General features: G+C 39.9%; 2 protein-coding genes across 5 annotated transcripts in view; one reads left to right on the top strand and one right to left on the bottom strand.

The window, feature by feature from the left end:
* Nucleotides 1-14,341, top strand: part of LOC120798756 (abl interactor 1-like) — a 27,997-nt gene extending 13,656 nt beyond the window's left edge. Inside the window, exons 4-11 of one of the 4 annotated variants that reach the window (XR_005708741.1) lie at nt 3,360-3,463; nt 3,715-3,855; nt 5,608-5,708; nt 6,389-6,604; nt 8,281-8,370; nt 11,248-11,433; nt 11,555-11,784; nt 13,136-14,341. Coding sequence is in view for 3 of the 4 variants with exons in the window: in XM_040143351.1 (XP_039999285.1) it covers nt 3,360-3,463; nt 3,715-3,855; nt 5,608-5,708; nt 6,389-6,604; nt 8,281-8,370; nt 11,248-11,433; nt 11,555-11,730 (1,014 nt within the window). In the remaining variant the exon portion in view is untranslated. The other 3 variants (XM_040143351.1, XM_040143353.1, XM_040143354.1) reach the window with 3 other exon arrangements.
* A 356-nt stretch (nt 14,342-14,697) lies between these two features.
* LOC120798933 (amyloid beta A4 precursor protein-binding family B member 1-interacting protein-like) lies at nt 14,698-23,897 on the bottom strand. Its single transcript, XM_040143726.1, is given in 13 exon segments — nt 14,698-14,724; nt 14,981-15,088; nt 15,265-15,363; nt 15,841-15,893; nt 16,426-16,522; nt 18,995-19,138; nt 19,242-19,313; nt 19,404-19,525; nt 19,737-19,890; nt 19,960-20,031; nt 20,130-20,341; nt 21,627-21,750; nt 23,838-23,897. Coding segments are annotated over 13 exon segments (1,344 nt in total).
* Between the last annotated feature and the right edge of the window lie 357 nt (nt 23,898-24,254).

Genomic DNA, 24,254 nt, shown 5'->3' with positions numbered 1-24,254 from the left:
TTGTTCATGCTGAGTAACAACTTCCTAAGATGGCTTATTAGGAGTGTGGGTGTTTGTGTGTGGAGTCCAGAGTGTGAGCAAGAAAGAGACATCTCGGCCAAGTGTTACACACACCATCACATCCCCTATAATATTCTTTCAACTCTTTTCCAACTCATTCTCCAATTTTTTTATTCTCTCTCCCCATGATCCATCCGCTCTCTCCTCTCCCATTGTCTTCTTTTCCTCTTTTATACAGCATTCTGTGTGTTTGTGCTTGTGTATTAGTGTGTACACACAGTTATGTGCATTGATTGCTGGTGTCATAAATTTCCGCAGCGTGTTTGAGTCGGCCTCTTCATCCCTCTCCCCCTGTTTGTCTCTGTTGAGATAGTGGCTGTCTGCTGATTTTCAAATAACCACTGATTCAAATTCAAAAGCTAGGGTTTCCTCCTCTGAGAGCTGCCTCACACTGAGACATGTGTCATGTCCCACTATGCAAATAAAGCATCATTCATGGATGCTGCAAATGATGGACCTCTGCAGAAATCAGCGTAGATCAGTGTAGATGATGGAAACCTTCTTTCCTTTTTAATTACACTTGCATAGGAAAACATGAGTCCGACACCTATAAAATGGTATTTCTACATTTTGGGGAGCACCTTTAATTTAACCAAGCTTAGTTTTTTTTTTAACCAATTTAGATCATCATCATCATCATCATCATTATCATCATCATCATCATCATTTTAGGAAAGAAGAAAACTTCTGGGGAGTGAAGACTCCCTGGCTATTGGTTGATTTTGAGTTCTTTTACTGGCTTTGTGTGTGCGTGTGTGTGCACTTGTCTGGCTCAGTTCAGACAGAAATGCATATCATATTCCATGTTTTCCCCCTACAACACCCTCTCGCAAACAATGTCTGAATAATTCAGGATATCAAAAATTGCTATCATTTCATACTCACTACTGCACCAGCCACTAGATAGAAAGATCGAGAATTCTAAGACTGGTATACTAATGTGTATACTATTCGTTTTCATGTATACATGTGTGTTGTGTGTTCATGCTGTGTGGGAAATAGCGGCTTATTAGCACTCCATCCTTACAGCCTATTTCCTCCTGGCTGTAGTTGATTCTCCAAAGCGTTCAAGGCGTGATCACCACCCCTCTGCTTTTCATCCACATAATCAGGGGAACTCACCCATGGGTAGATGGGAAGTCAGACTTCAGCATGGAAAGACCCATTCACACATTTACGGATGACTGTGCTCACCCCTCCACCATAATAGCCTTTATTGGCATTACTGGCAGTTACCAGGGCGACATAGTTTCAGCCACTCCGACAGTCTGAACACCACACTCCTGTTATTTATGACCTCACTGTGCTTTAGTGTTATTATTATTTTCTTTAACACTTAAAATGTCAGCACAGCTGCGTGTAGTAAAGCCGCTGCTCAGTCTTTCTAGCGCGTGTAACAATTTAAGTAATTCTTACTCTGATTACAGTCTATAACACATATCTAGACACTGATGCACACACATACACACACAAACAGGGTTGACGAGTAGATTCACTATATGAATTTAATCGAGTGGTTCTTTCCCCTTTTTTTTTTTTTTTTTTTTTCTTTGATGCTTTTTTCCAAACTTGTTTACAAGGTAGAAGGAAGTTTATGCATCTTCATTTGTTGTGTAAAATGTAAATTGCGTTGTCTGGTGCGAGTTTCATCTCTGGCAGGCAGGTGAAATTATTTAAACTAATTCTTATGCTGATAAGTCCAGACAGAGTTTACTGTAACAGGTAATCAGCCAAATATTGTAATAATTGTTTCATCAAATGTGACTCAAGATGAGTTGAGAATGTGATGAAGTGCTCAAATGAGTTGATCATTCAATTAGTTGAAAATGAATTACCAGCAATTTTGAGCATCAATTAATCATTTAAGTTCAATAAAATGTGGCAAACGTGCCATTTTCAGGTTTCAGTACAAAAATTTCTTTTATGTCATTGTACATTGAATGTTCTTTGTTTCAGACAAATCAAGCATTTTTCTGACATTTTTGCTTATAATGTACTGTATCCTCAGCAGTATAAACTCAGACTGTACACATTCAGCATTATTTTATGATTCAGTAACATTAAGTCATTAGAGGAAAATGTTTAAATAATAATTACTAATTGCTGTTATTTACCATCCCAGTGCTATAACACTGGCAGCCTGTGGAGCTGCAATATTTTTTTCAAACTAGGTTTTCATAAACATACACACGTCAGGCATTAGAAGGAAATTGGCCTTTTTTGACTTGTCGGCTTACTGTATCTTACACTGCCGTAATTCCTTTCCTGTCTCCTTGATGTCATATACCCTGTCTCTTCTCCCTTACTTTTTGTTTCCACATGCTCTTCCCACTATATACAGTATACTGTATGTAAAAAGTAATTAACGAAGAATAGTTCATACAAAATGTTTAAGTTTCACGCTTGCTATCACTATAATAATATCACTCACTTTTTTTAACCATTTACCAATGAGCGTGTCTTGTTTTCTGTCTTCTCTATTTGCCTGCTTGCACTCAGTGGCTTAAGGCGAAGGTAAGAGATGGTGGTCTTTATCTTCTTTTTGTAATTTATTGATAAAACTCAAAGCTACAGTATCAAGGTATCCATGGACCCATTAAAATATTCTTTCATTTCAAAAATGTGCAGGATTTTAAAATTTTGACGACATGGAATTAAGTTTTCAATAGTGGAGTGCAAGTGGAGGGTCTGAGAATCATTAAACATTAGAATATTTTAATCTTTTTGAACTGTATTTAACTAGTCACAAGGTCACCGGTTGTCGTTAATACACCTTTTCAACGTAACTATTCCAAGTATAGACATGGTGTGAAATTCTTCCATGAATATGCTATAGGTTGAACGTAATATATACAGTATGTTACAGTAAATGAAAGAAAAATGGTAACAGGAGATATTAAACATTACATTTCATATTTATAATATTTACTCTGTAACACATATTCCTCCGTCGCTTATCTCTTCCTCCCTATACTCATCAGGGACTGGCATCCCATTTTACTTGCACCATTTCTCAATATAAGGCACCAGTCACCCATTTAGTGCTGCATTTTGTCCTCTCCCTGCCTTCATATCTCTCTTTGTCTCCTATTCCATGTCTTTGTGCTAGTGTTTCTCCAAAAAATGATGCTCAGTTAAAACTAAGGATGAGATACTCATATGAAATTAGTCCAACTTTTGCTTAATCATTATCAGGTTAAGTAACTCCTCAGCCTTAATATTGAGCAGCAGAGGAAACACTGGTGTCAGCTATTCAGATTACACAAAAGCAGTGTTTTAACTCATCTTTGCTCCTCTAGCAACATGGGAACAATGCGGCGGGGCGAGGAGGGACGCTCTCTAGGACCAACCCTCCGACACAGAAACCCCCAAGCCCCCCCATGGCTGGTCGTGGTACCCTGGGGTAAGAACTTACAGTAGTAGGGGTACTGTTTGAAAATGCATTTAATCCAGTCAGTCTTTAACTAGCACTACATCATTATATTGTTATTTTGAGACGGTTCATACATTTCACAATGGTTGTTTATAACACGACCTCATCCTTGGTTCCATAAGCAGAGTCTGTAAAGGCCCAAGGAAAGATTTTGTACTTTCTCTCACGTCATGAAAAAATTGAATCAATTGTGTTCTCTCTCTATCTGTACATCTGTCCAGGCGTAACACTCCCTACAAGACACTGGAGCCAGTGAAGCCTCCGGTGGTGCCTAATGACTACATGACGAGCCCGGCCCGACTGGGCAGCCAGCACAGCCCTGCACGCACAGCCTCCCTCAACCAGAGGCCCAGGACACACAGGTAGCACAGACCCTCTCTTCTTATGCCTGAAGTTGATATATAAGCTATGAGACCTTTACACTCAGCTGCCTAAGGTTTGAAGGTGGTGTAGATGCACTGAAAAGCTGATCACATTAACCACATCTGCACACTGCAGCTAATTTGGTCACATTCTACATACCGCATTCAACAATTTAACAGAAGTGTGAAGAACAAACCAGGAAATTTTAAAAAGTATGCAGCTAGCAGAATTCTCTGTTATTATTAGAAAAAGAGAAATGATGTGCAATAAATAAAAATAGCTGTGGCCCTAAATATCTGTGACTACTGGCCTACATCCCCTTGGTGTTTGCATTTACTGCATAATTCGACCTCTTCTCAGGACTGTGCACCACCTTTCCATAGGCCTTTTTTTAAAGAAGACATTTTGACATGTCACAGTAGGAAAAGCACAGGTGTAAATAATAAAGGTAATGATTGCATTAAGCTGCTCCAGTTTCAGGCTCCTGGTGTTGTGCTTACTGGTTCACTGTCACGCTGCCATTATTTACTGAACAGAGCAGAGCTTTCATTAGTGTTATTAGAAACTGTTCCTACTATGACAAGACAAAATGAGGTGTATTTTGCTGTGTTCCTATCATAACATTAACGCTTCAGCTGCTCAGTTACAGCTTTAATAATTCAATAACTACATATTCTTGTCATGTATTACCTTTAGGAATATTTCCCTAAAATCAGGGGCATCAACTTACAAACCCAAAATGCAAGGCGTTAAGGTTGTAGCTGTTTTTATAAATGGTCAATGGCCTCATTTTCATTTCATTTTTTCATTCACACACACTTACACACTGATGGCAGCGAGCTACAATGCAAGGTAATGGCCTGACCATCGAGAGTGATATTGGGTTCATTATCTTGGTCAAGCACACTTTGACATGTGGACAGGAGGAACTTGGGATCCACCAACGCCCCTCTACCTCCTGACCCATAGCCGTCCACTTTTTATTCTTAGATTTATACATAGTTTTGTCAAAATTTTTCAAAACTTTGGAACAACATCAAGAGGACAAAGACAGGGCTACTGCTCACTCAATATGAAAATAAATGTTTAAATTAAAACCAAAGGTCAGACCATTAACACTATAATCACTGGTTCATTTTAGATCCAGTGTGCTGGATTACAGAGCCAACACAACAAAAATGTGTCACTGTGCTTGTGTTTCACAAAATGGAGGCAGTATCTACCATTAAAATACAGCTACCCTCTTTTGCAAATGGGATGTTGTTGTTAATTCTCTCTTTTAAAAAAATAACGCAGCACATTCCTGCTCTATTGTTTTTATTATTTCTTGTGTGCCCTTGGTCGTTTATATTAACTACACTTAAGTTTCAACTGTAAGGAATAATAACGTATTCTCTGGGATCAGATTTAGGCAAGGTCTAATTCTACCCTCCCTATTGAGCCTTGGTTCTCCCATTGTTTTTATTACACTGTGTAACTGCACATGTAACTTTGTGCTCCCAGACTGGTGCCCAGTATTCATGTGTGAATCTTTCCAGACAGTGCACGCGGCATGTTCACCGAATCTGTAGCCACAGTGACGGGAATATTGTTATGACGGAATGACATATGAGAGAGTAATGATGGGATGTCAACAGCTGTCATGTAATTAAGTTTCAATCCCCGCAAAGACTCTCTCTCTCTCTCTCTCTCTGTCTCTCTTTCTCCCTGTCTCTCTCCCTGTTTTTCCCTCCCTCTCTCTCTCCCTGCAGTGGCAGCAGTGGGGGTAGTGGTGGCAGGGAGAACAGTGGAAGCAGTGGAGTTGGTATCCCTCTAGCAGTTCCCACCCCCTCCCCTCCCAGTCTGGGGCAAGGTGAGCCTCAGCAGCTGTAACCTTACTGCTCATCACAAGTGTCCACAGTGTGTCCTAACTGCTGTTTACTCTAATGGATATTTGTAGGCTCTTCTCTGTCTGTCGCTTGTTCACTCTGGCTCACATTGGTCCACTCTTGTCCTGAGCTTTTTCTCTCACTCAAACATGATCATGTTCCCTCAAACTGACATTTATCAGGTCAAAGAGAAGGGATTAAATTTGGAAAGGTAATGATATATATGAAATAATAATTCATAATAATTATCATAATTTCATATGAAAAAAATTTTCACTTGATATTGAAACCATTTATGTAAATCATTTCAGCATTTAGCTTTAATCTGGCCTTATTTTAGTGCCTGAGAAGCTAAAAATATTAAAGTTGTCAAGACTAAGGTATTAGTCTTAAACGTCAAACTGTTTTTGATGTTTAAATTTTTCCTTTTTTCTCTCGATGGACTTGTCCTATTGAATAAAGTAAACAGACTTTAAATACTCTTATCATCCCAACAGCAGATCATTTTATTAAACTTACATTCTGCTCGACATATACTGAAAATTAAAGCCTACTATTATTAAAACTACTTTAAATATTTCAAGTAAATCAGCAAGTAAAACGGACATATCAGGCCGAGGTTTTAATGCTGTGTACCGATATCTCTCCTTCCCTCCTCCTGCAGTGGCAACGTCCTCAGCCTCAGTGCCCCAGGGCCCCGGCTTGGGTCCCATCCCCATGTCCCAGTTTGGCACCATCTCCCGCCAAATCTCCCGTCACAACTCCTCCACCACCTCCTCGGCCTCCATGGTGTCGGCCACCGGCACCTACCGCCGTGCCCCCTCCGTCTCCTCCCAGCAGCCTCACATCAATGGGGGCCCTGCCTACCCACAGAACTCAGGTAACTCAGATTTTATGTATTTATCTGTCATAGTTTGTTATATGCTGTGTTGTTTATTAGACGGTTGGTGTGTAGAAATAGCATGTAAAATTAGGTTTTTGGGAACAAGGAGTAACTTTTGTTAGTATCAAATAAGGGAATATGTATATTATATTTAGTGTTCATTTTTAATACCTTGTAAGAGAATATGATCTTCAATTTTATTATAACTGGCGTTTCAAATTTTCTCAGAAGCCTTATCTAAATATAATGAAACTTAGGTATAGAATTTGGCCTCTCTCTCAGCTTTTGCTCAACTGCTAAAAATCCTCTGGGTCCAAGAGATATGCATGGGCTAGCCCTACCAGAGATGAATGAAAATGAATGATGAACCGCAATTACCTTCCAATCTCAGCACTGCTGTGCAGAGCGTTTCATTACCATTTCTAATGGAGTTATGAAATTATCACTTTAGTCAGCAGGAGGACGTTGCTTGTTCAGGACAGGCAGACAGGAGGTATTTCAGGGCAGAAAACACATAAACAGCTCCTAGACAAGGGGAAACCCAGGACATATGCATATTTTCTGTCAGGCGGGTAGAATTTATTTTGGCAGGCATCACTCTCCTCTAATAGTTCCTCTATCAAAGGACAAGCATCTTCCTTGGCATAAAACACAGGAGGACACTGCCTGTCTTGTCTGAGAGGAGAGAGACAATGATGCAGAGCTGCATCAACCAGGGACTTAAACTGGATCATCATATCATCTCTGTCATTGAAATTTAATTAAAGTTAAAGATAAGTTTAGGTTTCAGGACTGTAATAGAAGTTTTGCTGTACAAAAAGCTGGTTCCGGTACATGAGGGAGCTCGTTGATCTCACAGGGTGTAACTGTGGATGGATGTGGCTCTGCGGTGGGAGCTGGGTGGAGTAATAGGACATTACTGCCCAGTGAGATTACAGACGCCCCTCCATTACATGTGATTTATGATTCAGACCTGGCCTGCGTGTGACATCATGTCTTTGAGTGAGGACAGCTGTGTTTCTCTTTGTTTGTCAATCCATGAATCTCCTTTTAAAGACAGTGTAGCAAAAAGCTTCTTTATAGGGGCTAAAGAACGAGATTATACAGATACAAGTTCATTCAGTAAATGTTGCTGTTGATCTACACACCACACTCTCATGAGCATTTAATTAAACTCTTGAGTCGGATCGGATCCAGATGCTGCAGCTCTACTTGTAAATGCTTTACTGAGAAAAAATATCTCTGCTACTGCACTGTCACCTTGCCACTATTATGTTTTTGGGTCTTTGCTTTGTACCACTTTCACTGGAAGCAAAAATCTATTGCTGCCTACAGCCTTTGCTTTTGACTTAAAACAGATGCTGATGAGGTAGATTCACAGACCGAGATGAGTTGTCTGCATCTTTAGCCCACCTTGAAAAATGCAGCACAAAAGGACACTGATTGAAAATGTGTAAATGAGTTGCTAAGCAAAGCTTCCTGCACTGTTTTGCACGCTCACAAGCTTTTTGTCTTATGCTTTTTTCATCTCTTTCTCCATTCTACTTATGGACTTTCTCTCCTCTTTGATGTCTTTTATTCTTTTCTTTTTCTGTTACTCTCTCTGTCCACTGCTTCCATCGCTCTCTACCTCTCTGCTGCTCCCTCGGCTTCTCTGGGTGTTGCTGCTCCAGTGTCTGTGGCTCCTCCGCCTCCTCCTCCCATGGTCCAGCTGACCCCACAGATCCCTCTGACCGGCTTTGTGGCCAGAATGCAGGAAAGCAGTAAGTACTCAACACATACATAGACATACACTTACACTTTATGAAGATATGTGCATAAGTGCATGTATAAATATACATGCACTTATGCACATCTATATACACCCATGTGTGTACCTACTGTGAATTTCAAAAAATCTTTTAAGCTCACACTAAGAAATCATATACTTATAGAGATGCCACGACAAAACTCTTCACATTCACATCCACTCAGAGAGACATTCACTCCCACACATTTGCACAAAGCACACATACAGACACTAGATGGGGCTGGACAAAAAACTGAATGTATTGAATTACCTAAATTATAAATCTCTAATTATGAAAGAAAAACATCACAAAATGGAGCTAGAACGAGAAAGGAAGTACTTGCACTGACCTATGAAGGTAAATCTGTTCATTTATATACTTAGATTTTAGGTCATATTGCCCATACCTTAGATCTCCATATATGTATGCATAAAAATATGGAGATACCTTACATCACATCTCTTTTTAGTCCTCTGGAACGGTCTCCGCATCCACACACTGCCTCACATTTGCTGCTCTGTGGCTTGCTACACTCAGCACACCTTCTCTTGCACTGTGTGCGGGGCTGAGGGGGAGCACTCGCCCCTCCGATGTCTGTCTGTTGCCATGGTGATGGATGGATCGCTGAAAGCGTGCGCCCTGTACTCTCTGTCCACTGAGGAGAGAAAGTGTGACCTGATGCGGATGTCGTGATTCTCCACCGGTCTGTCTGCAGAGGTGGAGCTGTATGGAGATGTGGAACTGTCTGTACCTGTCTGCTCAGATGTAATTCAGTCTGCCATCACACTGAACTGAAGAATACTACTGGACATGAGTCATACACACAGATGAAGAATAAATTATGCTAATAAAGGTGTATCTTGCTATAATAGTATTTTATGTATAATTGTATCACCAGGTATTAAATGAACAATTAGCACATTTTTATGTTAAAAAATGTAATCCTATGTCAATTTTTTATGAAAGCTTTTACACTTGCTCTTCTAAACAGTTAATTTCTGGAAAGTCTTTGCTGTATCTGTAGAAGTCCTCTGGTGCACAGGAAGTGATGCATTTTACATTTCCAGCAGCAGAAACAGGGATTAGTATGTAAATAGAAGAATAACTGGCTGGTTAGTATGAGCAGCAGTACCTACCCTGACTGAGCAGACAGAGAGGCCCACAATCCAGCAGTTCACAGTTCACAGCCGGGAAAACACTGATGTCTAATACAAAAACAAATCACAAAAACGCTGATCTTATACCTATTGGTGGAAAAAACATAGGACCCACACAAAGTGCTTTTTCATGTTTTGTTTTGTTTTTTAGTAGAGATTGTCTTGCTTTTTATGTATTCCTGAATTGTAATTTACTATCATTTCACAGGGAAGTCAGATAGATATAGTCCTTGCCAGCTACATACTTAGGCTGTGACTAAATGTAATGTAAGCTGTGTTTATACAGACCCTAAAAGCAGTAATGGAAAATACTAATGAAATCCAATACGACTTTTGTTATATAGTGAAGCTTTTATAGGTCTTAATGCTTAAACAGATTTAAAGTCAGTTGTCACACCAGTGGAAAAACAGGTATCTAAGCAGATCGGAATTGAAGGGATGTACTTCATTCAGTCCTCTGGTGCCTTATTGCCAGTTCTTTATTGCAAGAGCAGGCTTATGAATTAGTGAGATAAAATGTGCGGTTTCTCGTTCATCACTGAACTTGAAGATACAAGGATGCCGGACAATTGCTCCAAGAGGACACTTTTATCACAAGCACAAATGTAATTCAATGACTGAAGAGTGCAGGACCCATGGAAGCGGGTCAGGGCCAAGTCAAGCTTTTAAAATCGCACTCTCTGTACAACACTGACCCACCCGTTATACCACATCGCACTCATGTGAACACGCTGACAGAAATGATGCGTCATTTTTCTGCTGAGCCTTCAGGCACAGACAGAAGCTGGCTGTATGTGTAAATCTAAATTTTGTCTGAGTAGGTGTCACAAAATTGACTCAAGTAGGAAGTTTGGAGCTTTAGGAACCTGGAGGGAGATACTGAACATTCTACATATTTTAGAAAACACACATGGTGGGTATTTTCTAAGCTAATTCCACTGTTTAAGACTCCATATATTTAAAGTTGACTACTTTTAGGGCAATAAAGAATTGTAATATTTGCTCACTAGAATTATATTCCTGTTAGTATTGAAACAGCATTTAGACCTTGATGTTCGGAAATGAAATTTACAGCAAGTATAATTGAGCTTAATAAATGAAATATGAGTGTTGGGTGATTTGGACTCATGACCTGAAAATTTGTAAAAGGGCTATGGAACCTGAATATTGGCACTAGTAGTAGCAGTAGTTGACGCTTAGACCCTAAGCTGCCCTCTAGTGCACAGTTAAATTACTGCACATTTAATATGACATTTGATGTACAACTCAAGCGTCTGCACTGTTCTTCACAGTAACAAGGTTTTATAAATATTGTTGTGGAGGCTCAACAGTAGAAATTAAGCTGACTATATGTACAGTCTACAATATTGTACCCCTGCAGATAGTTCTTCCATACAGTAAAACGTGTTGTCGCCAAACATAGTTATAGAATTAAATATCGTTACAGATTGTTTTTTCATGTTTGACCTTGACCTAGTGTAGCCAAAAAATGATAATAAAAAAATAAGCTTTGGAGAAAGTATTGAATTTTGAAATGGAAAAAGGCACATAAACGCTGCTGCAGGAGATAGATTTTTTTTTTTCCTGCGCCAGATCAGATCAGAGCAGCTTTTTCTCTCTTGTGCTTTGCTTATTTGATTTTTTTTATGTTCTCTCTCCAATTCTTTTTCTCGTCCATCTTTTCCTCCTCCAGTAACAGACAGCCCTGCCCCGCCTCCTCCACCTCCACCAGAGGACATGGGTGTGTTTGAGGAACCCTCTCCCCCTCCTCCTCCCCCACCTGTGGACTATGAGGAAGAAGAGGCAGCAGTGGTTCACTACAGTGATCCCTATGCTGACGGAGACCCCAACTGGGCCCCCAAGGCTTATTTAGAGAAAGGTGAGTGCCGGGGGAAAAAAGCAACTTTGGGGCACGATTTTATCTTTTTTTGTTCTTCATCCATGAAAAAAAAAAAAGTTTATTTTCACTGCCACTATTTTATTTTTTTGCCTCTTCCCAGTGGTGGCCATCTACGACTACAGTAAGGACAAGGAGGATGAGCTGTCCTTCATGGAGGGAGCCATCATCTACATAATCAAGAAGAACGATGACGGCTGGTTCGAAGGCGTCTGCAACGGCGTCACTGGACTCTTCCCAGGAAACTACGTCGAGTCCATCATGCACTATGCTGACTAAAAAAGAAAAAGAAACAAAAACCCACCCAAAACGGCACGGAAGTTTTGAACAGAGGTAAAACCGTGAAGATGTACAGATGTATGCAGTGCAGCAATAGCAGTTCATACAGCTCCTGTTTTGAATGAAGTGCCATGGTGAAGTCTTAGGAACAAAATGATTTTCTTTTGTTGGGGGGGGGGGCTTGCACGGTTTTGTTCTGCTCCCAAAAAAAAAAAAAAAAAAAAAAAGTCACAGTGCAGGAGGGTGCTGAAGCTTTGTCTGTTAGTTCACACTGTGGACGAGAAGGAGGAGAAAATCCCCCTTTTTTCTACCACCGTCACATCTGTGGCGTTCGGTAGCACTTTTCCAAACTGGGTCGCATTTTGCCTCAATATAAATTACATACAATCAAAATAGTTTCAAAGAATACCAAACAAATCTAGATGTAGTGTTAATTTGTGTATGTGCAAGCAACATTTTCAGTATTTCCAGTATGCAGTAGATCCAGACAGTGAAGCATTACCACAATTTCATGGAATAGATAAGGCAGTGTAGCATTCTTATTACAAACGCTGCGCAGACGCTCCTACCCCTTCATTTGCACTGCAGACCCAGCAGACCAACTCTTCCCTCCTTTCAAAAACATCCAGCTTACCTTATCCAAAAAAAATAAAATAAAATGAAAAGGACAAACAAACATCAACAAGTGCATTAGGACAAGACTGAATGTTCCATGCTGTCGATGTCCAATTCACAAGATGTTTAAGAGGGGGGAAAAAAGCAACCTGGATTTGTGTATTCACTATGCTCTGTGTCAGTGGGGATGCTGTTAAAAAGGGTGAAGTGAGTGTATACAATGCATTACAAAAAAAGAAAACCGAAATGGTTTCTGGTGGAGTTTCTTTCTGTTCTCTAACATGTATATAAACTGTAATGTGAGAAGCTGCCAGTACAGTACATTTGTCAGTTAGTGTGTTTCACCTGTGAGTTTCCATCAGCGTCAGTGGAGGTGGTGCCAAGATTGGAAGGTTTTTTTTGTTTTTAATTTTAATTTTGTGTTTATTTTTACTTGAATATTAATTTTTCTTCATCACTCACAGTGCCATTTAACTTTATCTAGGCAAGGTGGCCGTGTACAAACATTTATTTTTCTGTTAAGTCACAGCTATATCATTTTGATGATTGTCACGAACTTTGGTGATGCTGTCCAGCTACTGTAGCCGAGCTCTGAGATGTTTCTTGCTTCAAAATGCGAAGCTGAGGAAGGACTAACTTGTATGTTTTCATGTTGTTTTCCATTGTGTTGGAATAGCTGCACTGATTAGTTATCAACGACTGTGATGACTTTATGATTTTCCTCCACAACACAAGTGTTGCTATCTGAGAAACATCAACTAACCTTTACATTTGTTGTCATTTCTTTCAGTGGTTGATGGTGTGGTGCTTCACATTGGTGCTCAATAACCATAATCACCAACCCAGACAACCTCAAAACAAGACTGCTCTGCATAGAAATGTAACAAAGGATTTTAGTCTCCTTATTTTGTGCCAGAAGGTGAACACTGGTTGTTTTGATTTTCAGTCACTTCTGCATTGTAGTGAATGCAGGCGACTCAGCAGTAATGTACTAAAGCTAGAATCTGCTACTTATGTTGTTTGTCTAGAGTCTGTGCCACACATGAATGACACCTGCTATCTGCAGTGAGGGAATGAAATGCAATCCTGAGATGCTTAAAAACAGTGCTGATATGAAGACTTTTTTTCCGATTTCTACTACTTTTGCAAAATAAGATGCCTGCTCTTACTAAGTGATTGTTGGTGCAAGTAAAACTCGCCGTCAAATATCATTGAAGCTAATGCTTATCTCAGAATATATGTTTCTAAGTCACACAAACAAACATAATCATATGTACTTTGGAAAGAACGGGCACTGGACATGAACTTTTATTCTGAAATGGATCTAGAGGTAACATTTTCCGGTTTCTACACAGAGTAGAAAAAAAAATGACTCAGTTAAATCAACAGTATTCACTGAGCCTCTGTGCATGAAAGTATCTAAACGTCAGTACAGTGAATGATTTGCCACTACATCCCATTCTTGATTGTATTTTTTCCATCATGAGGTAATTTTTTGTGAGAAAACAACTTTTTCTACCTAATGTATTTCTAGCTTTGCATTCAACTTGTTCTTATGTCTGAGACTGCTGAGGAAGGTTCGTTAGCAGTTTGTATGTAAAGGATTTATTTATACTTTTTTCATAGAGAAATCATGAGACAACCACTGACGTGCAGAACTTTGTAATGTTTACCACTTAACGTCTAGCATTTCAGGGCATCGCAGGTCAAGGCGCCTTTCTTTGATGTGTGTTTTCTTATGATCAAACGTGGAAAAAAAAACTATCAGTAACTTAAATGTTCATGGGAACAGAATCCAATATTTGTCTTCTCTCAGTTTGTACATAGGATGTGTTCATTGAAATTTATGTACAGTCTTTTTGTAATAAACAGCTCATTGAAACAATGAACAGAACTGTTCGTTTTGTTTCGTAAAGCTGTTGAAAAACTTGTAAAAATTTGCCACATACTGTTATGTATGTTAATATATTTGTCCAAAACAAAACACAAATAAATATTGTTATAGATTTGAGAATAAATAACTCTTAAAAAAACACTATTTTGCATCATAGGCATGTAACACTACTACTACTACTACATGTTTGTCCATTACTGAAACTTCATTATTAGGTCCAGGTTAGACATTTGTCCAGACGTATGGACAAGGGAAGCTAAACTGGCTAAATCCAGCCTAGCTAAAGTTAACCCTAATACACAGAAGGAGCTGAAAGATGTGTCTCAATTGTGTGTGTGGCCAAGAGGAGGAGGAGGGAGGGATGAAGTCAGGTGGTGGCTCCTTTGAATAGTCTTTTGGGTATCATCAATAGTCTTTTCCATAGATTTTGGATGGAGATGGACCCGGCTGTGGGCTGATCACAGTGGTGTGGCTTTTGGATCTGTCTGTGAAGATGATCAAATGAGAATTAAATACACAGTTGAGTTTTGTTTGTTTGTTTGTTTTCGTATTCTTAGAATTAAGAATAAATAACATAACATGCAATAAATATGAATACAAACGTTCTACTTTCACACTTAAACTTTGTTAAATGTTACTTAGCTATAGCTCCTTTATACAAAGTCCTACTTTTTACAGAGATTTTTAAAGTTTGGAGCCATCGTTAAGACCATTTCACAGAGGGGTTTTTTTTTTATATACGAGCCCCGTTCTAAGTGTGTAGACTTTGGGTTCAGTAGAGTGGGGGGTGTGCAGAGTGGACATGGTCTTCACTGCAGCCTGGTAGTTCTCGTACAGAGCAGTCCCATACTCAACACACACGCAGAGGACACACATCTGTTAAACTCTTTGCCAGTAATGAAATATAAATGCAATTTCCGTCTGTAGCATTGTCAAATTTGGAACTGTAGCTGAAGTGCAATTAAATTACTTGTTTTGCTGCTCACAGTACAGAGGAGTGTGTCACTGACACTGTTGAATCTGACCTTGGCTACTCTGATGGAGTTCACCCATAGCGACAGTGTGTGTTCGTCGTCACAACACAGGAACTTGATGTATTGAGACTCTTTCTGGATGCAGGGATGCTGGGAAAACAGCACAGGCAGAGACAACAGCGGCGTTAAAGGGACATTCCAGGGATGTAAGTAATGCACTGCCATAAAGCTGAAGGACTCATGAAAGATGGAGTAAGCACCAAAAACACTGCATCCTACACTTCCCATAAGGCAGCGTTATAGTGTCTTTTGGTTGTCCCTGCCTCCATGGAAAATGCCCGTGTCTTTTAAACTCCACAGCCATAGCTCTATTATAAACGTGTGGTCTCCAAAGGTCAAACTGAGATAACCCTGATAACATCACTAAGACATCGTTAGCGTTATATTCACGGATTGAGAAAGCTCTTTTTATTAGCCGCAGAGGACACTATTCATCGGTTTTCACAGGCTGGGTAGTACTCCCCATGAAACTGAAGCAACTAAACCAAGCTTGATGCGTAAGACTGATGGAATGCCCCTTTTAAACACACGCTGAGTCTCTTCTCTTAATTTGTGTATTTATTGTACACGCAAGAGCCAGCAGAGGGCACACTGTACCAAGCTGTTACTGCACTGTGGCCCTTGAAGCACGAATGACACTAGTATTACTGTTAGAACACTCTTGATTCGTTGAATTAAGTTAATAACAAACTGGCCAACACTGCAAATCCCAGATGTGGCTATGATTCAATGAGACAAGAAACATCACAGCTGTTGCACACCTACCCCTACATTTTTTGTTGTTTTGTCTGGGTTCTCAACAGTTGAGAGGCATTTTTTAACCACATTACAAACCACATTGCACCTGAAGGTTAAAACTGGGTGAAACCGGTGGAGGTTTGGTGGTTTTTCTTCACTCATCTCACTTCCCCACAACTTGACTTGGAAATGTTGCTGGCAATGAAAAGAGCTGACACTTGTAGGATCTCCTGACAGCTTCGTCTTTATCTGTTACACTGTGGGTGTGCAGTTGTGCAGAGTCCTGCTCATGTTTGCCGTGGCCAAACCCTTCTACAGTAAGTGGATTTAGTCTCATTCAGTAGTGCCCATGGGTATCATTTGTGTTAATAGGATAATTAAACCTGCAGCTACAACTCAAAAAGTGGGCACTACAGGTCAACGTTTGAGAGCACCATGGATACCTGCTTGGAATAAGAGTGTAGATGTTGACTTTTTCGAAACGGACAAAACAGGCAAGATCACGGGAAGACTGGAACAGAGAAAAGCAGCATATTATCATGCTGTAACAGATACAAATGAGGAACATCTGCATTGCTGAATACTAACTGCAGTGTTTATGTTTATGATACTGTAATACGTCTCAGGTCATACTGCACATGTGTTGTGCACAGCAGAGCGCTTCTTGGATGCTTGACAAGAACAGTGGAAGAATTCACATATTGTCATCAACCCATATGTTTGTCCATAGATGTAGCTTATACACAAAATATGACAACATATTTTCAAGCATTCCTTTAAAATGTTACACACTGCTGCCAAACCAGAGCAGTGCGACTGTTATTTAAGTTCAGTAAATTCAAGTAATTTAAATGCTGGTCCTTCATTATTTTGTCTTGAAGCTCTGGCCGATTCCTGTTTGTTGTGTAGGGAATTCAATTATGTCAGTATTATTTTATGGTAGGTATTAAAAATGAAGACACGTAGAAGAAAACAGGTCAATTTGAGGCCATTTGTCTTCATTTCATTTTCAGAGAAAGTCCATAATCAAGCCCCATAGCAGTGAAAAAATGTTGCTTTGCTCTCTAAAGCTTTTGTACCTTCCTGTCTTTTTTTAGTTTTAAGCTGAACTGCATTATATTCATATATTAAACCACACTGACAATGATGTTTTACACTGGAAACTACAAAGTGCAGCTTCCTGGAAGCAGGAGTGACCTACAGAGGATGACTGTTGTTCTCACTTTTTTCTTTTATTGCTCTTTCACCTTTCTTCCATTTTTCTCCCATCTCTCACCTTTTCTCTAACTCTGCCTGCTTGATGATCGAAGCTCCATTATTCTACTTTCTCCTCATGAGACACTAACATTTGCGTCTCTGCTGGTTTTGTTGCGCTGTAGTTACATGTGGGTGCATTTCAGACTGCTGGACGACCACAGTTAATATGTGGGGGGTTTTTTGTGCCTGGTTTTTGACATTTCTCTTAATGAACCATCTTTTCCAGATCTTCCTTCTGCTCCATCCATGTGTCCTTGGCCTCAGATGATTCCTGCAGCTCTCTTGTGTTTGCAATTTGCACAGCTGCCTCCCACTATTTCCCCTCCATCTATTTCTCCCTCTTAGATGATTTTTTGGGATTTAGCCTGCTTTGTTTTTTCTCATCTGTCTCAGTGACAGAATGATATGTTTCTCTTTAACAGAAGCAAATCCTCAATTCATGCTGTCCATCTTCATTTCTCCAGCTCTTCTACTTCTTCCCATTCTGCTTGGCTGCGCTGGAGTGCCTGGATGTAAGCCATCATAGACTTTAAACAAGGAAAAAAATGTATCGTCTCCTCATGTTAGGACTGCTGAAATACTTGTCTTATCCAGTTTTTCTTTTATTTGTCTCCTCAAATAGGCAGTTGTTAATAATCTGTGTGTAAAAGTTGACACAATTTGTCAGCGTTGCAACATTTGGGAAATATGCTTATTTTTATTTTCTAAGATTCTTAGATAAGAAAATCGATACGACTATGGTGTCTTTTCAACATATAGCTGGAGTAAGCAGCTAGATAGCCTAGCCAGCTAGCCTGGCTCTGTCCAAATGTAAAGAAAATCCACCTACTAGCACCTATAAAATACACAAATTAAAACAGTATATTGTATATATTGTTTAATTTATAATTTAAAAAAAGTGCAAAGTTGACAGGTTGTGGTCTTGCAGGGGTTATTTGCTGGACTATTTCTCGGTTAGCCTAGCATAGCCTAAAGACTGGGGGCAGCTAGCCTGGTGTAAAACCACAGCTTGACGTTTTTGAACGGAATTAACGAACACATGTAACATATTAATTAATAAAATTTAGAGGTGGTTGTAGGTGGATTTATTTTTACCTTTGGACACAGCCAGGCTAGCCGTTTCCCCCTGTTTCCAGTCTTTAAGCTAAGCTAAGCTAACTGACTGCTCGCTGTAGCTGTGGCATCTTCTCATCTAACTCTCAGCATGAAAAGAAATGGCATATTTCCCAAACTACTGCTTCAAGCAAAGAGTCTGAGAGTATATGTATGACTGAACTGTGTTTAAACATTACGTTTATGTGTAGTTTGGAAATGTGTGAACCTCTCAGATCATGTTAACAGCAAGGTTATCTGAGGATTATCAAGTACAACATCAGTTAGCAAATGAACTAAATAAAAACTATAAATTATTCACAGTTTTGCTTATTTAACCAAGCTAGATCCTTACCAATGATTTGAACTGTTTCTCTGCATGTTAAAATTCAGGTTGTAACCATCACAACCATAACTGAGTATTTACCAGTTTCACTCTCATGACAACAGCCTACCAGAATTTTCTTCAGACTTTGTGCGGGAGGTGGTTTCCCCCACAAAGGGCGCTAAAGGTCTCTCACCTTCCCATTTCCTCTAAGACAACAATACACTGGTGTCAACAGTGCACCATAAACGTGCTTGCATATAAAATGAAATATGATGAATTGTTCTAATTTTCTTTGGTTTGCCATACCTTTGTCTTTCCTTTGGGTACACAGTAGATGCCCGAGGCCCTGAGCACGACGTAGCGAGGTTTCCATACCTTGTTCCCATCTTCCTTTAGGAACAGTGTGCCCTCAAGATCAGGCACAATCAGAGTAGAACCCCCAAAACGCTCCTGCAGGGTCAGACCCAAACTGTAACCGTTTTCAGTTTGACAGTGACACACAACAACTTGTTAAAATCCCAGTAACGTGTGAGGTGTGGACTTGGTAACTAACCTTGATTAAGAGTTGTTTGGCATTCTCTTTAATCCCACTCAAAACTGTCTTCTTCTTCCGCACGTAAAATAACTTCAAGGTGAGAAAAGCGTGGCTGGGTTTATAGACCAAGTGAAAAAAAACCATGCAGTCAGACATATAGAGTTTCTTGCTCCTACTTACCCTAGGGTCTGTGAACATTAAATACTTCTGAGGTCTTGACACGAAATAGATTTTGTTTTCAGTGTGGCGAGTCCATGCAGACAGCAGCTCCACTGAACTTTCATGGTCCTCATGGCCTCTTTCTGGAAAGATGAGCAACTCCCTGAACTTGCCCGAACGTGTGCATCAATCTTCAGACCTGAAACATGGCTGCCACGGTGTCTCCTGCCTCTGTGGAACTGTATGTGCCATACGTGCACATACAGATGACTGCCTGCATATAATCTGAGGGCATGTACAGCATGTGTGTGTGTGTGTGTGTATGTGTGTGAGTGTATGTTACAGTAATTTCACCAATCTGCAGCTCAGGATTGGTCTCACACAGACCCCAGTCGACGCTGCAGTCACAGTCTGCAAACAGCTTGTCCAAAACCTCCCGCACCGTTTGTCTTTAATCTACCATCAGAGTCTTGGGGCTGCTGTCCCTCATCATCACCTTTACGATCAACTAGAAGGCAAGAAGCTTGTTTACTTGAACTGTGTAACTGCAGGGTGAAGACAAACCTGCCGACTTTACCTTCCTCACTTTGGCTTCTTTCATCTTCTTCAGAGCCAATTTAATTTTGTCTGCCTTTGTCTGGAGTTTACTCTGGAAGCAGAATATAAGGAAGTATCAATTATTTCTACATGTTTGTGTCATTATAAATTACAAATAAATTTGATGATCAGTGGCAGATTTCCGGTTACCCTCTGCAGCGCTCCAGCTAATTCAGCAGTGTTTGGTGTTAGAGGAAGTTTAGCTGCTGCCTCAGATCCCTGAGTCATGCCAGGTGGTGCAGTTGGATAATCGTTGAGGCTGCAGTTTTGTTGATAAGTGGAGAGATCCTGTGGGGTTAATTTTGATCCGAGGTCAGCCGCCAGGGCACCCAGGTCATGGCCCTCCAGTTCATTAAGAGACTCTGTAAGGAATTAATGGCAGTGGCAGCCAAGGTTATAGAAACAGATCAGACTGTGGTTGTACTGGGAAGCTCTCAGTGAAACTGCACTGGAAAATTGTGATTTTTAAAAAAGTGCTCGCCCTGTCATTACAAAGGCATAACACGCAGAAGAGATGTGTGAGAAAATAAAAGGTTACACTGACAGAGCCAAATCCATTCATGATGCATTCACAAAATGTAATACTTTTTCATTTAGCAAGAAAAGGTCAAAACGTATTTGTTTGCATTCTAAAAATAAAAAAGTGCTGAGAAAACTCAAAATTTCAGGCCAGGAAATGTCAATTAAATTTTGAATTAGACAGTTTCTTCAAGTTATAATCCTTAATTATTAATGAAATCAAATACTGTCTCTAATGCTATTTATGGTCGGCATTTTTTGTGCAATAGATATGCAATGTATTCACGCTCTGTATTTACCTCTCTATATGGTAGTTTTCGTTGTTAGAGGTGGAATCCACCATTTCCATGTGGGATTCAAATTGCCTACTTTAGGATGTAGGATGTAAACCAATGCTACCGTTCGTAATTTCATTTCCATTGATATCAGCCTCACTGTTTACTTTTCAGTCTGCTAACACAACATTAGAGACCTATTTGGTTATCACATGTTGCCAAATCAACCAGGATTGAAAATTTACGGATTGTAACTTTAATTCATTCTAAATTACATTACTAAAAATCTTCACTTTATAGCCACTTGGAATATTTATTTTTAATTTCCAATCAAACTAAATATTTAAAAAACAAGGCTTTCTGGCCAATTTTAACCAAAATACAATGCATGCTGGGTATATGCTAATTGACTAACAATGTAAGTGAAAGATTAGCTGGACATTTAATCAAATCATCATTTCATGTTAGGGGACTGAACTCATGACTCACCATTAGGTTAGTGTATCTTAAGACTGTAAACGGGGGGGAAGCTAATTGCTCACAATTTAATTTAAATTATTGTATTTGTTTAATTTTCCTATATTTCTAAGTCCTAACAACTTGTAAACATTATTTATGCCAAAGAATTTTTACACTGTGTTTTGCCAGCAGCATCCTTACTTTCCCAAAGTGATTATCACCACTTCTGTGCTTTCCGGTCTCTAGAGGTTGGCTAGACCTTCTGGCATAAGAAAAAACAGTCACTCCCCAACATCAAATAGAAATGTTATCTCTTACAAGACTTCCTCATACCCGCTCGTATCCTTCTACGTCGCCCTTACTTTCAGTGGTGCGACTCCAGGCTGTGTAACACTGCTGATCTTGCTCGTCTCCCTCTGCATGACAGCGTCATCATCTGAACGAACACTCACCATTAAGCCAATGGAGAAGGTGCTCTCTCTGCGTGAAGCAGGTGGGCCCGCCGCAGACGATAAACTCTGCAGGGAAATGATGTAATGGCACGTTGATAACAACAATGCCCTTGGGGCCCCTCTCTCTTGGCCACACCAATAAATGACAGTCGTATATCGTGAAAAAAAGTTCATGTAATTTCATTAAATGTTCTAAAATGCATTTCAGACAGAAGTCATCTTTTTGATAGAAGCTGCAATTTGTAGTTTCCAATAACACTTGCAATCAAAGCAGCCCAGAAATCAAACACGGCCACATGTGTCCTTGAACTGCTCTGAACTGTTGTTCAATTATGTTCCACGAGCCTGTTATTTATCAGTGACTTTGTTTCCGTGCACTTTATCAAGCTCTGGTTGCAAGCTGTCCCAATACTAGAAAAACACATTGCCCTCAGTGTATTCACAGACAATAAATCATACATGAGCTCATTAAGAGAAAAGAAAAAACCCTAATGTTGCATTCTCACAAGCTGAACCCGCAAACCAGTGAAATGGAACTAATTCTTCTATGAATTAAAACATCTCTCGTAAACCTGTGTCAACATCAAAGAATTTGAAGGCCGTGAGGGAAAAGGGCTAATATCTACACTGTAATATTTTAATCATTAAAAAAATTGTGTTCTATAAACAAGCTTGACAACCTGCCAACCTGTTCACAAATGATGCCTCCCAGCATGCAGTTCAACCTCGATGAATGTGTCTGAAAACACATGTCATCATGTTGGAGCTGCTGCTTAAATGACACCTCCAAGCTCCTTAAGTCAGGGATAAAAAAAAACAAACAAACACTCCTTTGTCTTCTGGTTCCAGGGCAGTAGAGCACGGAGAATAAACCCAATCAACGCAATGATAGGAATTACTTTAAAATCCTTTTGTGTCCCAGATTCTGAGAGGATCAATGCTTTAATCAAGATGCTTTTCTTGCATTACATGTTACTCTGGTAATAGTCTGTGGATTGGTGTTTCTCACTGTGATGGCTTTCTATGAGCATGCATGCCAAAGTGACGTATACAGTAGATCCATTTTCTGGTATGTCTGATGTAATGCTCAAGATTGATCCCACTCTCAGGGCTGCAGTACTTCATCTTACATGGAGAGATTTGAAATGGACAATAATGAATTGAGCCTCCGGCTGAGGTTGCGTCAGTTTAGCAGCGTGTAATGTTTTTCTTGGCGAGCTGCTGTTATATGATGAGCAGCTTAAGTGTGCTATAAAGGGAATCTGCGGCGTCGCCGACGGTCCAATCCAGATGCGATGATTTCACATCAGAGCATCACCTCGCATTTTTCTGTCTGATGCTCAGTTTCAAAACAAAGACTGCGGTGTGTAATCAGATAACATCCAGATTAGCAAGGTCAGCGTCACGGGATTGGCCTTATTCGCCTCCTGTAACCCGTTCCCAATTCAAAAGCACTGACGGGATCGTTCAGCGTAGAGTGTAGAGTATTGGCTCATCTGGGCATGTTTTGAGAAACAATACAACCAAAGATGTTTGATATCATACTGTGTTTCTCACAATTTTACTGTATTTTTAGCCATGTTTAGCGGTGTGGTTCTAGCGCCAGCAACGCTGGTCAGTAGGTCCCCCAGTTTGGTCCGACTGAAACATCTCAACAAGCATTAGATGGGTTGCCATAAAATTTGGCACAGACGTTTATGGTCTCCAAACAGTCAATCCTCATGACTTTGGTGATCCCCTGACTTCTCTTGTGGCTCCACCAGAAGCTCAGCAGTTTTGGTTTTGAGTAAAATATCTCAAACGATATGAAATTTCGTACATACATTCTTGTCCCACTCAGGATAAATTGTTTTAAATTTGTAGTTCCTCTAACTTTTCATAGTTTCATCAGATTAAAAATTTTACTTTGTCCAGTAGTTTGGTTTATGACCAAGTATTCCCATCAGCCCTAGGTGTAGTCAGCTGTACTGTACTTTAGTGCTAATTAGCAAATGTTACCACGCTACCACGGTAAATGTTGCACCTGCTAAACATCCACATGTTAGTGTTGTCATTGTGGACTGTGTTAACTTTTAGACATTAGCATTTAGCTCGCAGCTCCTTTAGCATGGCTGTAGACTCTTAGCCTTATTTTTAAAAGAAATACAACTCACCTGAGAGAGATCATCCATCTCTACAAGCAGGTGACTGAACATGGCATCTATGTTGTCCATATGAGAGTAGTAAAAAAATTTTTAGATTTTAGCAGCAGTACAGGGAATAAAGAAAATGCATAAAGTCTGTTACGGGAGAAACACAGCAGTAGTATCAGGAACTGAAAACTTTGGACAATATCAGTTCAGTTTGAATTCACTTTCTATAGGCCAGTTAAAGTCCATTTCTTGAACAGTTTGACATGCAGCAAACAGAAAGGAAGTAAACAGCACTGAAAGGTCCACATAACAATTGATATTATTGTGGTACTTAGATACAAACACTCTCGGCCACTTGCGTGCACATATACAGAGTTTGGAAATGTCTGTCCCAACTACAAAAACAGATAAACAATGCTTAATCAATCCAGCCACAGA

The sequence above is a fragment of the Xiphias gladius genome, chromosome 14 (genome assembly GCF_016859285.1).
Source record: "Xiphias gladius isolate SHS-SW01 ecotype Sanya breed wild chromosome 14, ASM1685928v1, whole genome shotgun sequence".
NCBI lineage: Eukaryota > Metazoa > Chordata > Actinopteri > Istiophoriformes > Xiphiidae > Xiphias > Xiphias gladius.
This window is presented reverse-complemented; position numbering and strand designations above follow the sequence as displayed.